This window comes from Podarcis tiliguerta (genome assembly GCF_965153285.1).
Source record: "Podarcis tiliguerta genome assembly, chromosome: 16".
NCBI classification, from domain to species: Eukaryota; Metazoa; Chordata; class Lepidosauria; order Squamata; family Lacertidae; genus Podarcis; species Podarcis tiliguerta.
The window spans coordinates 31,439,797-31,462,894 of NC_139549.1; the positions used below are offsets into that span (position 1 = coordinate 31,439,797).

The following is a 23,098-nucleotide window of genomic DNA, read 5'->3' on the forward strand; positions in this document are numbered from 1 at the left end:
GTCCGGTTTACCTCACCGGGTTATTGAAAAGCTCGCACACGTTAAGGAGAAATATTATCTTCCCCATTCAGTCCAATTCTCTCTCTTCCACTAATATTCTGGACCCTACGCAATTTTGTGAGATACAGAAGCCTTTTCTTCGCAAAGACTGATTTACAGTGCTGCTGTATAAAATGAGGCAGCAATAAAATAAGCAGGGTGTGTGGTGCGGGGGGAGAGAAGGTGATAAGCAAGTCTCGGATAATGTATTTCTTTGGCTGAATGTCAGCATTGTGGAATATTATCAACTCGAAAGGAAACAGCCAAGTCTTGATAACACACAAACCAATCAACACAGAATAGAGGTGATTCATTCTTCCAAAGTCCACCCATCCCCCAAAAGAAACACAATCACATGGTCTCTTTATTAAGGAATTATGAAAAACAGAAGCAGTATGATATGACTTCAAGCAGCCAAATAATTCTGGGAGTTGTCGTTCATTAAGGGTGCTTAAAGTTCTTTGGAGAGCACGATTTCCTCCACCACCTGAGCTGCAATTCTCATAATGGTTTAACTGTCAATCCGTCTTTCCCAGGGAACTCTGGGAATTGTAGGAATGTAAACAGGGGAATAGGGGCCTCATAATAACTCTTAGCACCCGAAACAAATCACAGCTCCCAGAATCCTTAGGGGGAATCCATGACTATTTAAAGTAGTAGAAGAAGAAGAGTTTGGATTTGATATCCCGCTTTATCACTACCCTAAGGAGTCTCAAACGGGCTAACAATCTCCTTTCCCTTCTTCCCCCACAACAAACACTCTTGTGAGGTGAGTGGGGCTGAGAGACTTCAGAGAAGTGTGACTGGCCCAAGGTCACCCAGCAGCTGCATGTGAAGGAGCGGGGAATCGAACCCGGTTCCCCAGATTACGAGTCCACCGCTCTTAACCACTACACCACACTACACACACACACAGTGGTATCATAGTGCTTTAAATGTATGCAGTGAATGTGATGTAAGATTTTATTTTATACCCAACTTTTAGGGTGGACCCCTCAAAAACACTATCCTTTTCTAAGTGCCCTGAGCCTCCCAGCGAGGGCAGGAATTGTCAGGGAATTGTCATTCACCTGTACTCATGTCACTGAATTCAGTTTCTGGGAGGCAATATCTCTCCCCCAGCAAATACAACCATTGCATGTGTGTAGAGATGGACAAATTGTGGCTACTAGCCGTGATGGCCACGTTCTGCCTCTATGGTCAGTAGCTGCTGGAAATCACAAGAGCTGTTCTGCTTGGGTCCTGCTTCCGGGCTCCCCATGTTCTCCGCATTCCCACCCCTGTTGGCAAATTTTGCTTGGAAAAAGTCCTTGTGAAAATTCGTAAGCAATTTTACTGTGAATTTCATCCAACATGCACACTTCTGCATGGGCAGAATAATATACACACCCCTCCCAAAAAAGCGTTGCATTTTTGTATGTTATTTTCATACGGATATTTTTATTTTTTATTAAAGATTTTTCTTGTTTTACAGAAGTATGTGTAATGTCTCTCGTGTTTTTTCCATGTAACATTTTTATAAATCAGTTTCATTTATTGAAACATTGGGGGGGAACGGGGTGCAGGGGGGAAGATGGGGGGGTCGGGTGGCGATATTTCTATTATGCTTAATGTATGTAGGGTTTGGTGTCAGCGTTGCTTGTGCTGTTCACTTGTGTTTCTTTGGTGGGGAGAGAGGTTGGGGTTGGCTAGGGTGTGGTTGTTTGTTTGTGATTGGCTGTGGTGATCTTTGTTTTCGTGTGTGAGTGGGGTCAGTGGGTGTTTTGGATCAGGTTAGCCATATTGATTTGTATGCTGTTGGTGGATTATTGTCATTGTCTTGTTGGGCTGTGTATGTGATAAAGGGGAGCCATACCAGGGTAAAGGCGTCTTCTTCTGTTTGTCCCCATGTCAGTTTCAGTTTATTGGTTAATTTTTCTAGTAGGGCTGTTTCCCATACTATTTGGTACCATTGGTCCATACTTACTCCTGACAGGTCTATTTCTATTTTCATACAGATATATGTGTTTTATGCACGCTTTACCCTGATGCATGCATTTCTGCACACAGTACTTGGCTGGAAAACTGTGTTGCAAAATTCAGCAGAGGGTGAATTTTGGAAGATTGCTGCATTTCTGAAAACATTCTTCTGGGAAATAGCAACTAGGTATGGTAAAGGATAAAGGGACCCCTGACCATTAGGTCCAGTCGTGACCAACTCTAGGGTTGCAGCCCTCATCTCGCTTTACTGGCCGAGGGAGCCGGCGTACAGCTTCTGGGTCATGTAGCCAGCATGACTAAGCCACTTCTGGCAAATTTATAGCAGCGCACGGAAACGCTGTTTACCTTCCTGCCAGAGTGGTACCTATTTATCTACTTGCACGTGCTTTGACGTGCTTTTGAACTGCTAGGTTGGCAGGAGCAGGGACCGAGAAACGGGAGCTCCCACTGTCGCGGGGATTCGAACTGCCGACTTGATCAGCAAGTCCTAGGCTCTGTGGTTTAACCCACAGTGCCACCCGCATCCCTGGCAACTAGGTACATCTGCATAATAGTGGGAATCCCAATCCCCCCCCCTCATCCCTACCTTGAATACAAATGTGGCTCAGCACTGCGATCCATCTCCAAGGACCAGTTTCAAGCCCCATTCTCACCCCCAATCACTGGCGATACTGAACTAAATGAGTCAATTGACTGACATAATATATTACAGGTTTTTTTAAAAAATAACCATACAGAGATCTAAGTTTGTTTAAAACTTGGCAAACGGTTGGATTTATCAACAACGAGTTTTTTCCTACACCCACAGAAACCCGTTCTTCGCAGAAATATTTAGGTGACAAAAAGGCCAGTCTGATGAATATTTACTGCTTTCCCACCCCCTTTATTAAAAATGCTGTTTTCATAGTAAGGATATTCATGGGTTATCTGCAAAAGGGTTGATGTAATAAGGAAGTGGGGAGATAATCAAATCATTGTTCATAAAGAGATTATGGAGCCATGGGAAGGCCGCTGAGGCAGCCCTCACGCCCGACCGGAAGCTCAGGTTTTTGCAGGGCTGCTGAGGGAATACAGAATATACAAGATCAAAATTATAACAAAGGAATTTCAGGAGGTGATAGCCAGATGGCTGCTGAAGCCATATATATATGTATATATAGAGAGAGAGAGAGTTGGAAAAGTCATCAAGTTCCACCCTTTGCAACACCCAAACTATAATTACTTTTCAAAGCACCATAGCCCACAGAGAACTAGTTCAAAAAAGGATCTGTTGTGAGAAGCAGTGTTTGTGACCACCACTGGCTCCTGTGGGAGAGAGTTCCACCGTCTACTGTATGTGCTGCATACTGTCCTGAAGGGGAAGAGCAGGGGTCTTGAAGTTGCCCATCAAACTAGTCCAGTGTATTTTTGTATGTTGTATTCACTGTCATATGCATTTTTAAGACCTACATTGGCTCCAAGTATGTTTCAGAGCACAATTCAAAGTGTTGGTGTTGACCTTTAAAGCCCTAAACGGTCTCAGCCCAGTGTACCTGAAGAAGCGTCTCCACCCCCATTGTTCTGCCCGGACGCTGAGGTCCAGCACTGAGGGCCTTCTGGTGGTAGGGCCTTCTTGGTAGTGGCACCCGCCCTGTGGAATGCCCTCCCACCAGATGTCAAAGAGAAAAACAACTACCTGACATTTAGAAGACATCTGAAGGCAGCCCTGTTCAGGGAAGTTTTTAATGCATGACATTTTAATGTATTTTTAATCTTTGTTGGAAGCCGCCCAGAGTGGCTAGGGAAACTCAGCCAGATGGTCGGGGTATAAATAAATAAATAAATAAATTATTATTATTGTTGTTGTTGTTGTTGTTGTTGTTGTTATTTTATTATTATTTTAAGCACACTTTAGCCCAGTATATGCATTTTTGTACACATGTATCTAATCCAGTGTTTCTCAAACATGGGTCCCTGGCCGTTGTTGGACTACAACTCCCATCATCCCTGATCACTGGCCTGCTAGCTAGGAATGATGGGAGTTGTAGTCCAACAAGAGATGGGGGACTCAAGCCTGAGAAACACTGATAATCTAACTAATCTCTGGTCTATCTACTCTCCATCATGTGTATGTTTTCACCAACTAAGGGCGCCCTTAGTGCATCTGAAGAAGTGGACTCTCGTCGGGATGGAGGGCAGAGGTGTGTGAATGTGCGTGTAGACTGCTACTGCAGCTACTATTATGCCATAAGATCCACTGTCCTGTAATATCACATATGAGCTTTAAGTACTGATGAAGCCCAGGATGGCGAAACAAGTCCAATATTCTGGAAATCCTTGTCTTATACTCTGTGAAAGGATTTTGTGGAACTGTAACAACCTTTCATGTGGATTTTTTGGACTTTACGAACAGACAGATGGAATAGACACCATTACACGGATGGACCTTATGCATGAACTGACTAAAGAATGATCTGATCCACTGGGTCTTTTGCTTTGTTTGTTTGTTGAACTTTATGAGTTACTTCTGTTGAAATTCACAATTTGATACTGTGAATAGTATACCTTATTTATCTCGTGTGTTTATGGAGTATACTTTACGTGACCATAGGTTTGGTTGTTGTTGTTTTGCTAGACAGCTACCATGGCATCCCTTACCTTGTAGTATCTAATAGATTCACTGGTGCTAGGAGAGCACTGCTGTATCAAAACGAAGGTCCATTCAGCTCAGCTTCCTGTTTCGCACAGTGGGAAAAGCCCCCCCTCCCCACATCAAGGAATGGAGGCTCCTATTCCCACCCCAACCAGCAGCTGGTCTTCAGAATTATATACCTCTGAACCCAAGAGGTTCCATTCTGTTGTTTTGGCCTTTGATTAGATTTATCTTCCAAAAAAATTTCTAATCTCCCTTCACAGCCTCATCAATCTTGCAATAGCAAATTCTGTAAAATAATTCCACGTTGTGTGAAAGCAGGCTGTCTTTTGTTCCTCCTGAATCTGTTGTCAATCCGTTTGATTAACTACGTTCGCACATAACAGCGAGCCAAGAATCTTTGGCTGGACGAACCACACTGTGCACAGGCCTCCTGCTGGTGCACACAGCCTGAAATCTCCTCTGCTCCTCGCTTTTTGCAAACAGGCAAACAAACAAGCTCAGTGCTACATCCAAACCAGGGGTCAAGGTTTGGTTCTCTCTAATAAGCCAAGGCGAATTGGTTCCTCTGCATGCAAAGACAGGATCTGGTGGACTGAGTGGACAAGACCAATAGTGGGTCCAATGGTCAAGTAGGTGGTTTCTGCATGTGCTGTAGAGGGGGCAGATGGGACTCTTCAACTTGAGAAGGTAGGCCACCTAGGAGAAGGAAAACTCTGGTTCCAAACATCCGCTTGCATGTGGGATATTGCAAGAGAAGAAAAGGCTAAGGAGTAAACCCTGTGGGAAAATCTGTACCAACTGCCTTGCAGGACATCTTCGGGAGAAGGCTAAGAAGGACAATGTCCTTTCTCTTGGCAGATCAGGATGAGCAGGTGACAGCAAAGGTTGCAAGGTTTTTAACTGGGGCAATTAGAATAAGATCCACTATTTGACTATTGATTCAAAACCCTAATGTCAGGGAACTGCCATCGGAGCTGGAGGCGGAGAGAAGGCTCCAGAGGGATGCCGGAGAGGGTCCCAGTAGGGAGAGAGGCAGCCCATCCGCTGGGGAAGGAAATCAGCGTAACACCAGTGGAGAAGGGGGGCAGATGGGGGAATCGGAGAGGTGGCTCCAGGACTCTTCGCCGGAGACCAGCAGAGAGAGTACGGGTCCTCCGCTGCTCACACCCTCCCTGCGCAGAAGACTTCCACGCAGGGAGAGTAGGAGAAGACTGGGCGTCAAACAGCTTCTATGCTGGAAGAGGTTCAAGAAACGCCCACTGACGGATTCTGCCAGCGACTGAGGCAGCCACGAAACTTGAGGCTGTCCAGACAGAAAGGGTTCAACCAGGTAACCTAGCCAGGAGTGGCGGCAACTTACGCACGAGCAACCCCTAGAACCATTACACCTAATATGTATTTTATATACAGTGGTACCTCGGGTTAAGTACTTAATTCGTTCCAGAGGTCCGTTCTTAACCTGAAACTGTTCTTAACTTGAAGCACCACTTTAGCTAATGGGGCCTCCCGCTGCCACTGCACCGCCGGAGCACAATTTCTGTTCTCATCCTGAAGCAAAGTTCTTAACCTGAAGCACTATTTCTGGGTTAGTGGGGGCTGTAACCTGAAGCGTATGTAACCTGAGGTACCACTGTACATGGCCAATGTCTGAGAGCCCTGCTAGATCAAGCCAAAGGCCCACCTAGTTCAGCATCATGTCACCCTAACACCTATGGGAAACCTGTAATAATAATAATAATAATAATAATAATAATAATAATAATAATAATATATTTATACCTCGCCCATCTAGCTGGGCTTCCCCAGCCACTCTAGGCAGCTTCCAACAAAGTATTAAAATACAGTAGTCTGTTAAACATTAAAAGCTTCCCTAAAGAGGGCTGCCTTCAGGTGTCTTCTAAAATTCTGGTAGTTATTCTTCTCTTTGACATCTGGTGGGAGGGCGTTCCACAGAGCAAAAACAACCTGTCCACTTGTGATTCTGAGTAACTGGTACCCAGACACATACTGCCTAGGACAGTGAAGTTGAATCCAGCCGTCGGAGCTGTTAGCCTTTTCCTCCATAAGCTTGTCTAATCCTCTTTGAAAGCCATCCCAAGTTGGTGGCCGCCACTACTTCTTCCGAGAGAAAATCCCATAAGTTTAAGCACATGCCACGAGAAGAAGTCCTTCCTTTTCTCGGTCCCAAATCTTCCAACATTCAGCTTCCTGAATGTTGATACGGTCATCAAAGAATTCTGCTTTTCTGCCATAAAGACCTTCTTTGCTTTCTGAGACATCAATTGCATGGGTGTACTTTACAAACTTGGTAAAAACCAGACTGTTGCGCAACTTGTATTACAAACCTGACATGGGATAGAATCAGCGGCTGCAGAGTCCCCTTGGGACTGGTAGGGCAGAAAGCAGGGAAACCAATAGCAGGAGGTGCCACAGCCAGTGACAGGCAGAGCCAACCCTAATTTTAATAGGGCAACACTGAGGGGGCTGACAGTCAGGGCCACCTCCTGGATTTTGAATATGAAGTCAGGCAGGTAAGGTAGAATAGCAGTTCCCCACTTGCCCTAACAAGGACGCAGGTGGCGCTGTGGGTTAAACCACAGAGCCTAGGACTTGATGATCAGAAGGTCGGCGGTTCGAATCCCCGCGACGGGGTGAGCTCCCGTTGCTCGGTCCCTGCTCCTGCCAACCAAGCAGTTCGAAAGCACGTCAAAGTGCAAGTAGATAAATAGGTACCGCTCCGGCGGGAAGGTAAACGGCGTTTCCGTGCGCTGCTCTGGTTTGCCAGAAGCGGCTTAGTCATGCTGGCCACATGACCCGGAAGCTGTACGCCGGCTCCCTCGGCCAATAAAGCGAGATGAGCGCCGCAACCCCAGAGTCGGTCACAACTGGACCTAATGGTCAGGGTCCCTTTACCTTTACCTTTATTTTCCCGAATGAGTCAGCCCTCCCTGAATAGTGAGTCCAGTGAAGCAGCTCAATAAAAAAGCTGTGATACTATATGTTTTAAAGGAGGTGTGCATGAATGAAGCCCTGAGGAATCACCTGACTTTAATATGTACTTCCCAGGGTATTGAGTTACAGCACCCACTGTAAAGACCAGCTTACACAAAAGGCCATGAAAAGCAAACAGAACGTTTCCTTTGATCCAGGTATGCTTGCAAATAAACAGATTAGCCAGGTGGGTGCACCTTTCCTTACCCTTTTAGGGAAGAACAGACACCCACCACTAATTGCATGCGAACTCTATAGGGCTGCCTTTATTCTTCTGGAACAAGAGCTTCAACCCCGCAAGCCAGGCATGATTTGGTGAGAAGCGTACAAGCTGCTAAGGTGTGGGGTTTCATTACAACCGTAGCGAAACCTGGTTCTGCTCTCCTTCATTTGAAGTTTGGACTCCTAAAACACATGCGCACACAACCTCACCTCCATGTTCTGCTGGCCCGCATTTTCAGGCTCCAGCAAAAAGACTGTTGTTCTGTCCTCACAAAAGGAGCTTTGTGAGCGTTGCTGCTATCAGCCAAAATAGGATGACAAGTCCAGGTTGAACAGCCACAGTGGCTGAGTTGCAAAAGCCCTGCTGCTGTGAATCCACCTGAAAGCAGCTGCGTCAAGGCGAGAAGTGATGTGGCATGGGGGAAATGAAGAGCTCTTCAAGGATAACAGTTTAAGTGTTTGCGGAGCTCAGAATCTGAAGAAACCTTCTCCCATGGCAACGTACTGGATTTTCAAGTTCTATTTGGGAGGTTGGGTGAGAGGCAGATGGAGGAAGGACCTTTGTGGTGACTCATTGATGGTGACCTGGTGGCTGGTAGTAACTCAGCAAACTTTCATGAGGCACAAAATCAGTGCCATTGAGGAGCCACGTGTAACAATAAAATTTAAGGTCTTATATATATAATAAATGTTCATAAATGTACCAATCAAGCACGTACATAGATCAGCACAAGAAGACTGACCTGAAACCATTTTGACTCCCAGCCTCACCAAATGTTTCTCTGCAAGGAGGGAGGAGGTGAAAAACCCTTCCTTGTTACAGGAATTGGGTAATCACCATTTCAAAGGAATGGGCAGAATCAGATAAGGCATTATCAGATAACCTGGCAGACAGGAAAAACAACAACATTCAAATTTCTGTTGTAGACCACCTTTTCTGTGATGTAGGTATGAGTTTGTGGGGGGTCGTCTTGGGTTACACCTCTTCTGTGATGTATGTATGATGTATGGAGGAGTGGTCTTGAGCTCCAGGGCAGGGAATTTAAAATGTTTATATAAGGGCCGTCACACCTTTGTTCTGGGTCCTCCTCCTTTCCTGCGTGTGAGGGGAGCACCCTGTTGCAACAGCTTGAATAAAGATCAGGCTTACTAGCTGCTTTGCTTCTCAATATTCTCTGGTTGGCCTCTGTTATTTTCTCCTACCAAAAGGGAACTCTATACAGGCTCTTGGATACCCCATAAGGGAAGAAGGGCAGATTTTGTTTGTGAGGTCAATGGCCAGGGACCGATGGGAGTTGCAGTCCACCTGCATCTAGGCCACTAGTTCCCCATCCCTGCTCATGGGATTTTCAACTGAACGGCAACTAAATGCTTGGGTTGGTCCTACAGCAGAGTCTGAATGAACTTTGGGTAGGAAGCTCTTGCTGAAGGCAAACAGGTCTGGTCAGTGCCTGCATGAAAGGATGCGTAGACTGCCTTGCATTCCATGGTGGAAGAAAAGCAGGGTAAAAAATGCAATAAAAAAAAATACAGTGAAGTTTGTAGTGCTTTGATTTTTTATATAATCACACATCCACTGTTGCGTGGGGCCGCAATGGCGCAAAGATGTGGTTACAAAGCACGGATCCACATGGATCCTCAGGATTTTTGCATTGGGTCACCCCAAATTTACCATCAGATCACAAAGCATTTCCATGGCTACAGCCTGCACCAAAAAAACCCACACATCCACTGTTTCGTGGGGCCGCAATGGTGCAAAAACGTGGTTACAAAGCACAGATCCACATGGATTCTCAGGATTTTTGCATTGGGCTACTCCAAGCTCACCATCAAATTACATGTCTGTGGCCACAGCATAAACCACAAAAATCATACATCCACTGTTTCATTCAGAATTTTTTTTCCTGGTTTTCCACCTCTAAAAACTAGGTGCGTCTTATGGTCAGGTGCGTCTTATGGAGCGAAAAATACGGCATATGAAAACCAGGATGTGAAGGTCTTTAATAAATAAATGGAAACAAATTAAACATTCAGAACCTGGAAGTCCTAACAGGCATGACCACAGGAGGTCCATGATTAGATCTCCTTTCTATTTATTTACTTACTTTGAAAAGTAGTTGTAGGGGGAGTTTTCAGTTTTGATTAGGGCAGTGACACCAGAGATAGTTCTGCCTTCTCGTACGATTTTTCCTGAACAAAAGTGAAACCACCTACCCCAAAGGTTGAGGAACCCTTAAGCCATGGGGGGGGGGGGGGACATTCACTAAGAGGTTGGCAGGAGCAGAACCAGCAGCAGATGGGACCAGATCCCAGAATGGGCAGGGACTTTTTTCCTCTCCCTCTTTCGACCACCCCATTTCAACCCTGTTCTTTCCCTTCTTAACCTGCCCCCACCCCATGAAATTAGGCTGAGGACTGCATGGTGCCCATCACAGACCTGCTTGATGCTTCTGTTATTGTCTTCTGTCTATTACCCTCGGCGAGGCTAAAAGCAGATTCGGGAAGAGGAGGGGGTGCGATTTAAATCAGGGAAATGGTGCAAAAAGAAAGGGTTAAACACTCCCTCCAGGAGAACCAATCAAAAATCTCCCACTCCATATCCATTTTGGCCTTCAGGCTTCACGTTTTGAGGTGTGCAACCGAAATGGCTAATGTTTCAAGGGGTCCCTTCTTCTCTACCAATTTTATGCTATCAGCCATTGTGAGGTGATTGGAGGAAGGGGGGAGATTTACAAGCGTTCTCCCTCCCCTCCCCCCCCCCAGTCTGTGAAACTTCTGCTGTCGGTAAAATAAATTCCTTTGACAGCATCGAGTTGAGGAGCCACCATTGTCCTTATAAGGAAGGCCCCTCTTGCACTCATCGACAGTCCACGGACACATGAGGAATTCAGACTTTAGAAAAAAAGCCTCAATTAATCCAGTCCCGTGTGCCATCGCCCCCCCCCCACCCCCCACCCCCAAGAAGAGCACAGGAAGCAAAACAGACATCTGTCTTCTCCTAAATGCCTGAGAGTCCATTGAAAACCGAAACCATAACACTTATCTCTCTCTCTCTGCCTGAGCCTGAAAAATTAAGGGTGGCATGGGAAAATTTATTTCCGACACTGTTAAGACAACAATCGTTCTCCAGAATACACGCACCTTCCTTTGTCAATGACTCCCCCCTTAGAATGTTAACATTACTCCTGGCAATCCTTGTTAACATTCTCCTCCATACCTCTAAGATTATTGCATGTATCTGGGGTCTCCCCTTTTTTTCCTCTCCCTTCCCAGTAGAAAATATTCAAAGAGACAGATTTCTGTTCCTAATTTTGTGTACATCAGCAGCTGACTGCATGCAAGGAGACAGCTGCAATAGTTTTGGGTCCGGCGGCACAATAGGCAATAAGAAAGACTTTCACTTCTTACACCATCCACAGGTGTTACACACACTCCTCAAGGAATGCAAACACGAGAAAGCACTTAGCGAGGAGAAGAATGCATATATGATGTCAGGGTCAAAGCCGCCACTTAAGCACTCTACTAACCCACTAGCAGGACCCCCAACTCATCATTCCCGCAAAAGACAGACCATGCATTGTGGCAGACAGGGCTGCATTCCTAACAGATGAACGACAAGCTTTGCAACGGAGCTGAAGGTCACCCAATCAATCCTTTGGCCCCCGATACAAGACCTTCATGCATCAGGGTCCATGCCTAACATCTTAGCTCACCCGTGACCCAGTTTATGGAGGGGCCCAACCAATTCAAGGAGCAGAAACCACACTCAAGGAACGCCGTCTCTTAAACCGGATCGATGCGACCCGGGTCTCAAAGCCTTGCTCAACTTTTCGCTGCCAAGGTATACAGCGAGCCCTTAAAAGATCAAAGCAGGGCAGGCAATTCTCTCCCTGCCACCATCCAATTAAAAGATGCATGCACAACTCAAAGCACCAGCAAGTAACTTTTACTACCCCTGCCGCACTGGAATTTACCCTTTTCAGGGTGCAAAGATTGAAAGCCACACAGCCTGGTTTAAAAACAGAAGAAAAAACACAGGGGTTTCACATTTCACAGCTGACTAGATTCTGTTCTTTTCCATCAGAGTTTCTTCCATCTGCAAAGGTAAGTGAGCAAACATTCATTGCAGAAAAGCAGAATTCCCCGTTTATTTATTCTTAACAGGACCTGCATAAATTCACTACGAGGTTAAGGCAGAAATGTATTTCAGCACCTCCATAGCCCCTAGTGTTTCATGATATTGAACAGGGTCGTCCCCTCCTCAAAGGAGGAGCAGGGGGTCTCCCCTGGCCTAAAACTTTTGCTTGCATCCCCTCCAACATTTTCCCTTTTCTACACATCCTAGCAAAAGCCAGAGCAGCAACAGCAGGACCAACAGACCTCTCCTCACCCTCCCCAACTTGGCAGGGCAGATCCTCATTCCCAGCTTTTCAGGTCTCAAAAGAGTTTCCCTGGATTTACTGAGCTGGAGCTGGAAGGTCAAAGGAAACAATAGCCGGTGTCTCCCTCGACTCTTAGCACAGCAGAAGACAAAAAGCAAAATCTCTCTCCCTCTCTCCGAAAAGCTGGTTTAGGTGAGGAGACTTAAAACTGCTTTCTTTGCTTCAGTCTCTCTCTCTCTCTCTGGAGAAGAAGAAAAACAGCTCGCCCTTTCTCCAGCTCTCTCCCTCTCACACACAGGAAAACACTACATGCACACACATAAAATTAGGCGCCATCAACATCAAACACCTTCTCCACACACACACCCAAGAAACCTGAAAAGGCAGGCAGAGAAGACAAGCGGGTGTCAAGTGAATCTACTAACCTGTCTGAGTTCTGCAGGCATTTATGCAAGGAATCAGTTTTGTAGTTCCCACCGGGCAAAAAATATTTTGAAAAAATAGATATTTATAATCGGGGGAAAACACATGAAGTCCCAAATCAATCCGGTTTGCAGGCGAGGTGTTTTAGGGAAGAGATCCGTCCTTCCTGCCTTGACAATCTGGCAGGCAATGGTCTCCTTTCCTCTCCCTCCTTCTCTAGTATTTGGAGAGCCCCTCAAATCGATCCAGACGGGAAGCAGAACCAATCCGGAAAGGAGGAAAACGGCCGGCCCCCCAATCAAACCGGCTCTGAATGAAAGGAAGGAGGGGGAAGGTCTTCTTCACATGCTTTTGATTTCACTCCCTCCCGCCTTTCTCCATTCCTGGGGGAGGAGGGGGAGCAGCGGAGGGCGGCGAAAAGCCCCAAACTGATGTCCTTCCTGTGCTGTTGCTCCTGGAGAGTGCCGGTCTTCACAGCAAAGCTGTGGCTTGTGCAAACTCTCCCCGTCCGCTTCAGGGGGCGGAAACTGACAGTCACAGCTGGAAGCTCCACTACAGCAGCCTCTGGCCACACCCAGCCAGCCAGCCAGCCAGCCACTCCAGAGAGGCACGGTCGGCCCACACAGCAGACCCCACTGACAGCGTCGACCCAAGCCAGGCAAGCAAATTTCACTCTCTTTCGAAAGGAGTTGAGAACATGCCGGTTTGAAAGGCAAGGGGAAGCACCGGGTGCAACGCCAGCAACAGGTGTCGCACACCTGCCTCCTCTGCGACCTCTTCTGGTGCGTTTATCCTCTTTCGGAGACTTCCAAACAACACCAAAAGCTTCTCCGGGAATGTTAATTTTTGTACCTGAGGTCGGCGGTTCGAATCCCCGCGGCGGTGTGCGCTCCCGCTGTTCGGTCCCAGCGCCTGCCAACCTAGCAGTTCGAAAGCACCCCTGGGTGCAAGTAGATAAATAGGGACCGCTTACTAGCGGGAAGGTAAACGGCATTTCCGTGTGCGGCTCTGGCTCACCAGAGCAGCGATGTCACGCTGGCCACGTGACCCGGAAGTGTCTTCGGACAGCACTAGCCCCCGGCCTCTTGAGTGAGATGGGCGCACAACCCTAGAGTCTGTCAAGACTGGCCCGTACGGGCAGGGGTACCTTTACCTTTACACCTACGAAGTCACCCCTGAAGGGCATCTCTCACTGTCTTGTAGCACGTATTTCAGGGAAATACATGCGGCGTGTGTGCAGTGACATCATGCGATGTCACACATGCAGTGCATGCACTCTCGCCCCTGAAACACGGAAATGCCCTCCCTGTAAACAAAATAAAACAAAATCTCATCACAGTCAAAGAGGATATGAGTGCCAGAGGGTGGATCTGCTGGCCAGCCTCTTCTGGATGAGGTTACAGTGGTACTTCGGTTCTCGAACGTAATCCATTCCGGAAGACTGTTCGGCTTCTGAAACATTCGAAAACCAAGGCGTGGCTTCCCATTGGTTGCAAGAGCTTCTTGCACTCAGCGGAAGCCGTGTCGCACGTTCGAGTTCCGAAAAATGTTCAAAAACAGAAGCGTTTACTTCCGGGTTTTTGGCGGAAGTTCGAGAACTGAAACGTTCGACAACACAGGCATTCGGGAACCGAGGTACCACTGTATAATATTTTTGCTCAGATTTGTTTGGCAACCCTCAGGAGTCTCCTAATTCATAGTGAAAACCTGTGCAATAGGGTGTCCGAGATGGAAGTGTCGATGAACATTTGGCTTCTAAAGAAATGCAAGCAGACAATAACAGATAAAAAAAGGGAGAGAGAGAAATCTAGGAGTGCACCAATAGGGTCACAACACTAAATTTTTATAGTCCCTTCCACAAATCATTCCACTTTATGATGCTTCCTTGGTGTTATTGCCACCTTGAAGGGTGCTCCTGCACAACATTTATTTATTTATCCAATTTATTTATCACTCTTTCACTCAAAGGAGCCAAGGACATACAACAATATCGTCTAAAAATAGTCACGTTCTCTCAGCCAATGATTCCAGGGTTGCTGGGAATAGTATCTGTCAGCCACCAAATGCCTGGCTAAAGTGAAACATTTTCAAATCCCTCCTGACAGTCAATAATGAGGGAGACAGATGCACCGCACCAGGGAGGGTATTCCGCAAATGGGGAACCACCACTGAGGAGGCCCTGCCATGAATCAATGCCAACCAACGCAATTGGAAATGAAGCAGGATAGCTATCCCAAAAAAATCAGGTTCAAATAGTCCTGAAATCAGGATTGCATTATGAAGACTCAATTAAAAAATATAATAATTTATTATTTATACCCCGCCCATCTGGCTGGGTTTCCCCAGCCACTCGGGGCGGCTTCTAACAAAACACTAAAATACAATAACCTATTAAACATTAAAAGCTTCCCTAAACAGGGCTGCCTTCAGATGTCATCTAAAAGTCTGGTAGTTGTTGTTCTCTTTGACATCTGGTGGGAGGGCATTCCACAGGGCGGGTGCCACTACCGAGAAGGCCCTCTGCCTGGTTCCCTGTAACTTGGCTTCTTGCAGTGAGGGAACCGCCAGAAGGCCCTTGGAGCTGGACCTCAGTGTCCGGGCAGAACGATGGGGGTGGGGACTCTCCTTCATACTCTAGATCAGTGATTCCTAATTTGGGGTCCTGGGGGTCCACAGCACCACCCCCTGCCAGAGACTCACTTGTTAATTGCACAGTGAAAGCCTTCCATGGATCATCCAGCCTCTGCTCGCGACCAGCGCCTTCTTGCTGTCAGGGGAAAACCTACGAAAGAGTTGCTGGATGGCAAGTGAGCTGGGATTGGGCAATAACCTCTGTCAGTTCCTTAGGGCTCTTGCAGTTGGAGGGGGTGGAGCGGAGTGCAAACAACTTGCTCCATGGGGCAGGTTCACATGCTTATCATTTTTTTAAAAAATGTAAGGGATCCTTACCTCTTGCTCTCTACTTTTTATTCTGATTTATGATTTTCAGTTTTATCCATTTCAATAATTTTACAATCATTTTAGCATTTCAAAACAGATGGACAGCAGAATCTTAATAAATTAAAAAGCTGGTTGTTCCTACTGGGTAATCAGCAAGAATAAAAAAACTCACTCCAAAAAAAGTACTGTATTTAACTCATTAATCTCTTTAAACCAGGGATGATACGGACACAGGAGGGCTAAATTTGTTGTTGTTGTTGCTGCTGCTGCTGCTATTACAAACATTACAAAATTCCAGCTGTTTTCTACTCAGTCTTCACCAATACTTTATCAAGCCCTGACCAAGCTTCACCTATGTCTTGGAAGGTGCGAGATCCGTCAGCTAGCAGAACCATATTGTAATGGTTCTATGGGTTGCTCGTGCGTAAGTTGTCGCCACTCCTGACTAGGTTACCTGGTTGAACCCTTTCTGTCTGGACAGCCTCAAGTTTTGTGGCTGCCTCAGTCGCTGGCAGAATCCGTCAGTGGGCGTTTCTTGAACCTCTTCCAGCATAAAAGCTGTTTGACGCCCAGTCTCCTCCTACTCGCCCTGCGCGGAAGTCTTCTGCGCAAAGTGGGTGTGGGGAGCGGAGTACCCGTGCCCTCTCCGCTGGTCTCCTGCGAGGAGTCCTGGAGCCACCTCTCCGATTCCCCCATCTGCCCCCCTTCTCCACTGGTGTTACGCTGATTTCCTTCCCCAGCGGATGGGCTGCCTCTCTCCCTGCTGGGACCCTCTCCGCCATCCCTCTGGAGCCTTCTCTCTGCCTCCAGCTCCAATGGCAGTTCCCTGACACATATGCTGCAACATTTTGCTAAAATGTACCATCTCAGATTACAAGTAAGGAATAGCACATTTGAATATGAAAACAGCTTCTGCATATAGAAACACTTGCAAGTTAGGGACACAATTAGTTTTTTATTATTATCCAGTTGTAGTAGAGCAATGGAGACAAGTTTTTCCTGCTGTCTGGGGACAAGCAATATGTGGTAACAACTTTTATGGTCTTTTTTTTAGCATACCTAAAATTCTTTGCTTATTAGGGGCTACTCCACATTTTCTTCCCCCCAAAAAATGCTTTGCACAAGTACGTAGCTACAATAGAGTTATGAAAATTTTCAAAAGTAGGGATTCCATGGCTTGGCTTTTGAAAAATAGGGGGTCGCCAGCAATTAGCTAATTGGGAACCACTGCTCCAGGTTCTTTTCAGCTCAGATAACCCTTTCACCTTTAAACGAACAAACAAAATCTTTAAATACATTATAAGCAGGAAGTTGGCTAAGGAGACGGTTGGAGCTTTGGATGACAAGGAAGTCCACATTGTGCTAAAGGAGGAAAAGAAGAGGGTTATTTGCATCTTCCCAGCAGAAGATGTAGAGTAGATAGAGCCTAAACTAACTTTCTCAGGCAGGGAGTCCAAAGAACTGAGGCAAGAGATGAGGACTGTTGCCTCTTCCTGCCCTCATGTGGTGGCCCTGCCCTCAGATTTAATCATTCTGGATTAAAGCTTTTAAAGTACATTTTTCCTAAATATTTTTATTGAGTTTTAATAACAATAGGAAGGTACAGAAAGAAAAAAATGAAAGAAAGGGTGGGGTGATTAGTTTGACAGTGGCCTGGCCCATAATTGTCAAGTTTTTGAAGACCTTGATTCCTTGTACTTTTTTCCTCTTTCTTTTTTTTCCCTTCTCACTTTATTTTCATAACTGAAACTCTTTTAATAAAATAACGATTTTTTTAAAAAAAAGGTTTTTGAAGACTTGTGATCTCAATAATCGGGATTATTGATATTTGAAGATTTGGCAGATGGCCTTTCTTTTTTTTTGGGTGGGGGGAATCTTTCATAACTTAGAAATGCGCAGGGGCAAAAATGCTGGAGATTACTTCTTTGGCATATATAAAAAATAGTTCTATTTTATACACAAACACAGCAGCTCAGGAGTGACAGCAGACTACAGGTCTATGAACATGTCTGGATTTAGTACAGTTCAAAGTTGCTTTTTAAATTCTATTTTGAAATTAAAAAATAGTTTTACTATGGACCATGGAATCCTTTGAAATTATAGACCACACATCCTTTTCCTTTTGGTGTTTTTTTCCTACCGACTCATTAAATCACATAACTGTACAGTGGTACCTCAGGTTAAGTACTTAATTCATTCCGGAGGTCCGTTCTTAACCTGAAACTGTTCTTAACCTGAGGTACCACTTTAGCTAATGGGGCCTCCTGCTACTGCCAAGCCGCCGGAGCACGATTTCTGTTCTCAGCCTGAAGCAAAGTTCTTAACCCAAAGTACTATTTCTGGGTTAGCGGAGTCTGTAACCTGAAGCGTCTGTAATCTGAAGCGTATGTAACCCGAGGTACCACTGTATCTTATATTTCTTTACTGACCATATACTTTCCTTCCTTTAAGGTTTTTAAGCACAGCTTGGACAGCCATCTGTCATGGGTGCTTTAGTTGAGGTCCTTGCATTTCAGAGGGTTGGACTAGATGACCCTCAGATGACTCTACAATTCTATGATTCTTTCTTAAGTGCCATCCCCAAAGCCATGAAGCCAAATCACACCAATGCTAAATCAACCACTAAATGATGTAGACAGTGCCATCCACAAGCAAGCAAGCAATATTTTCAGGATATTTCAGTACATTTTCAGGACAGGCAAACTGAACCATTTGGGTTTCCCTTAGCTTCTCATTATGTCCCATCTTACGTTTAGTCTTGTCCATTTCTGCGTCTGTCTGTAATGCTTTTAGGGCCTTGTGAAAATTCACAAGGCCCTAAAATATTTGTGATCCCCTCCCCCAAATATACACATAGGTAAACGTAAAGGGACCCCTGATCATTAGGTCCAGTCGTGCCCAACTCTGGGGTTGCAGCGCTCATCTCGCTTTATTGGCCGAGGGAGCCAGCATACAGCTTCCGGGTCATGTGGCCAGCATGACTAAGCTGCTTCTGGCGAACCAGAGCAGCACATAGAAACACCGTTTACCTTCCTGCTGGAGTGGTACCTATTTATCTACTTGCACTTTGACGTGCTTTCAAACTGCTAGGTTGGCAGGAGCTGGCACTGAGCAACAGGAACTCACCCTGTCGTGGGAATTCGAACCGCCGACCTTCTGATCAGCAAGTCCTAGGCTCTGTGGTTTAACCCACAGTGCCGCCCGCGTCCCTAAATACACATATTTGTATGCAATTTCACCCAATATGCTCATTTCTGCAAAGCAATTTTTCCGAAAAGAATCCATTTCTTTTTGTATGTGTTTTTCCACTAATGTTGAATGTGATGTAGCCCAATATATCCACTTGTGTCTCTATTACTTGGCTGAAAAGCTGCATTGCAAAATTCAGAGAAGGGCGGATTTTAAAGGATGGCTCCCTTTCAGTTCTTAGAATGTTTGAAAAAGTGTGAATTAGGTTTACCTTTGAACATGAACTGAGTCAAAGTTCTCCCCTTCTCCAACTGGAAGCCAGAATTTTGTGAGTTCCAACTCAGATTTCCCTCCTCTCATCAACATCACTCATGGGCTGGCTTGGGTCAAAAGTCACACAGACTCAGTCTAATCTACCTCATGGGGGGCCGGTGCTGGGAGAAAATGGAACAATCCCACGCATGCTCCTCAGAGGAAGAGTGGGGTGCAAATGTCCTGAATCCTAAAGACATTTCTGAAGACACACTGAGAGCCAGTGTGGTATAGTGGTTAAGAGCGGTGGACTCGTAATCTGGGGAACCGGGTTTGCTGGGTGACCTTGGGCTAGTCACACTTCTCTGAAGTCTCTCAGCCCCACTCACCTCACAGAGTGTTTGTTGTGGGGGAGGAAGGGAAAGGACAATGTTAGCCGCTTTGAGACTCCTTAAAGGGAGTGAATAGTGATGTATGGAAGTGAGAGCTGGACCATAAAGAAGGCTGATCGCCGAAGAATTGACGCTTTTGAATTATGGTGCTGAAGGAGACTCTTGAGAGTCCCATGGACTGCAAGAAGATCAAACGCATCCATTCTTAAGGAAATCAGCCCTGAGTGCTCACTGGAAGGACAGATCATGAAGCTGAGGCTCCAATACTTTGGCCACCTCATGAGAAGAGAAGACTCACTGGAAAAGACCCTGATGCTGGGAAAGATGGAGGGCACAAGGAGAAGGGGACGACAGAGGACGAGATGGTTAGACAGTATTCTCGAAGCTACAAACATGAATCTGACCAAACTGCGGGTGGTAGTGGAAGACAGGAGTGCCTGGCGTGCTCTGGTCCATGGGGTCACGAAGAGTCAGACACGACTGAACGACTAAACAACAACAACAAAGGGAGTGAAAGGCGGGATATCAAATCCAAACTCCTCCTCTTCTTCTTCTTCTTCTTCTTCTTCTTCTTCTTCTTCTTCTTCTTGTGTGAGCCTAGCTAAGGGGTCCAAAAGACCCACATTCTCCCTTGCCAAGCAGGAGAGAGATACACAGCCTTCAACAACAGAAAAAGCCAAATCCGGAAGTCAGGTCACATAGATTGCTGTTTATTTTTAGAGAAGGCATTTTCACACTGCAAAGCTCCCTTCTTTCATCCTTCTCTCTCTCTCTCTGCCTCCTCCCATTTCCAGCCTCTCCTATGCTCCCCCCACCCTCAGCTTCTCCTAGAAAATGCTTCCACTGTTTGGAGTAATCACGTGCTGGTTGCATCAATCAAATGACAAGCATCTCAGGGAGGAAGGAAGCATTTCCAGACCATTCATCCCGACTTCTCGCTTTCAAATAAAACTCTCTCAGAGGTTGCATCTGGACTATTTTGTGTTCTACCACCATAAAACTAAGCAGCATAATAAAGACCGGGGGGGGGTCAATTCTCCCCCTCTCCATCCCGCAATAGTCTGTTTGCAACTACAAACATCTTGCAGAAAAGACCCTGTGCTTTTAAGTCATTTAAAATAAAACAAATCTCAGCTGCTCAGATATTCTTTTCAAGCTCTAGCAATATGATGGGTGCTTAGCTGGAAGAGGCATTTCCACCTAGACACAAATTCGCAAATGGTATCTTAAAATAGACGGCGAAGGGAATAAATTCACACAGGCATGGGAAGAAATTCACAGAAGGAAGGGGAGCAAGGAAGTGTCACGGGGGAAATGAAGACCAGGCAACCATGGGGCTCGTGCTTAACTCACGAATGGCCCTGGATGTTCAGTGGTGGGGAACACATTTGGCATGCCAAAAGACCTCCCAGTATCTTCAGGTAAGGCTTGGCTAAAATCATGGACAGATAGACAACGCTAAGCTAGATGGACCTCCCCTGTTGGAGGCAGTATGCTGGGAATCACAGGTGGAAAGATTGCTCTTGCACTCAGATTCTGCTGGCAGGTTTTTCGGATGCATCGGGTTGGCCACTGTGAGAACAGAAGGCTGAACTAGATACAGGGGTCAGCAAACTTTTTCAGCAGGGGGCCGGTCCACTGTCCCTCAGACCTTGTGCGGGGCCGGACTATATTTTGAAGAAGAAAAAATGAACACATTCCTATGCCCCACAAATAACATAGAGGTGCATTTTAAATAAAAGGACATATTCTACTCATGTAAAAACACGCTGGTTCCCGGGCTGTCCGTGGGCAGGATTTAGAAGGCGATTGGGCCGGATCCAGCCCCCGGGCCTTTGTTTGCCTACCCATGGACTAGATGGGCCACTGGTCTCACCTAGCAATTCTCTTCTTACGTGGTGTAGTGGTTAAGAGGGGTAGTCTCGTAATCTGGTGAACCGTGTTCGCTTCCCTGCTGCTCCACATGCAGCTGCTGGGTGACCTTGGGCCAGTCACACTTGTCTGAAGTCTCTCAGCCCCACTCACCTCACAGAGTGTTTGTTGTGGGGGAGGAAGGGAAAGGAGAATGTTAGCCGCTTTGAGACTCCTTAAAGGGAGTGAAAGGCGGGATATCAAATCCAAACTCTTCTTCTTCTTATGATCCAGGTCAGTTTAAGGCAGCAACCAATACAACTCTTAAGGGCATGGCCCATAGCTTGGTGGTACAGCACAATATTTGCACACGAAAACTCCAAATTAAATCCTTTGCATCTCCACATCAGGCTAAGAAAGGCCCCTCAAGAGCTGCTACCAGTCTATGTAGACACTACAGTACTAGACATCTTGCCACATTTTTTAGATCTGCTTTTCCTTCCCAGCACTGACCATGTTTTTGAAGCTCCCGTTTCTCTTCACATTAGGCTGGCACAAGGAAAGGAGAGGACTAGCTCTTCCCTTCTCAGAAATTCAAGATGAAAAATGTAAAAGGTCTAATCTCTTCCCCACCCTACCTACCAGCTCTGGATTCACCAACCCACACCCTCAAGCTGGCTCAATAAATTGTCTGCCTCCTTGCCCCTTGACTTGATGGTCACAAATAGCTTCTCCCACATCCTTGAAAAACATTTAACAATCTATTGTCGCTCCATTAGGCAATGCTTCTGATTTCCTGTTTAATCTCTCTCTCTCTCCAGTGCCATCCGGTCCTGTAAACCACTCCACAAACCCACTATAAGATCCTCTGTCTTAAGCTTTCCAGTGGTCCACCAAAGATGGCTCAAAATCAAGGGTTCTATCACTACTAGAAGCTGTGGACATATGCCATGCATGAACCATTAACAACCTTCACCATGCACACACATGCAGTGCAAATACAACCTTCCAAACAGTTGCTAATTATGGTTTGATCTGGTGATTGGTCCTCCTGGTCTTCACGTGCCACCTGCTCTGCACAACCACTACACAACTGCACCTGGCCCACAGGCCACAGGCAGAAAAACCCTTATAAATTTTATAGTGGTACAGTTCGGTTTGGAAGCCACTGCTCTAGGTAACACCTCTTTCTTTCTCACTGGCCCCATATTCACCAAACATCGAACAGTATCATACCACTTTAAATACTCATGGCTTCTGGGAGCTGTAGTTTGTTAAGGGTGCTGGGAGTTGTTAGGAGACCACTCCACTATTCCCCTCAGAAAGCTGCAATTCCCAGATTTTAATGGGAAGAGAGATTGATTATTAAACTACTCAGAACTTTGGTTTCCTACCAACTCCCAGCACCCATAACTGTTTAAAGGGATATGATACTGTTTGAAATATCAAGTGCAGATGGGTCTCTCTCTCTCTCTCTCTCTCTCTCTCTCTTTCTGTGTCTCTGACTTAAGCTCTATCACAACCCCGGTGCTTTCCAAAATCCTAATAAAGTCTATGAATATGATGTGATTCTCCTTGAAGTCACTTAGAGGTGCTTTATCACAGCAGATGTGGAGTCTAATCATCCACAGGTCTACTCCGACCAAACTGTCCAATGTGCCTTTGCTCCAGGAAAGGATTGCAGATCATTTGTTTTTGTTTGCAAGGACACTTTGACATATCGGCTGGCCCTTTCATCTTAAAGGGCACAGCAACTCTTCCTAAGAATCACAACAAGGTCTATCACAGGGTGTGATCTCAAA

The 23,098-nt window shown here is 46.0% G+C and overlaps 1 protein-coding gene across 34 annotated transcripts in view; it reads right to left on the minus strand.

Moving 5' to 3' along the window:
• Positions 1-23,098, minus strand: part of ARVCF (ARVCF delta catenin family member) — a 595,583-nt gene that overhangs the window by 294,165 nt on the left and 278,320 nt on the right. For 2 of the 34 annotated variants that reach the window (XM_083418194.1, XM_083418207.1), the window contains exon 1: positions 12,675-13,206. The exons of 22 other annotated variants lie outside the window; for them this stretch is intronic. In XM_083418194.1, the coding sequence (XP_083274320.1) occupies positions 12,675-12,695 (21 nt within the window). In that variant the 5' untranslated portion in view covers positions 12,696-13,206. Of the gene's footprint in view, positions 1-12,674; positions 13,447-23,098 lie in introns of those variants that run through there. 10 more of the 34 variants (XM_083418208.1, XM_083418196.1, XM_083418210.1 and 7 more) reach the window with 9 other exon arrangements.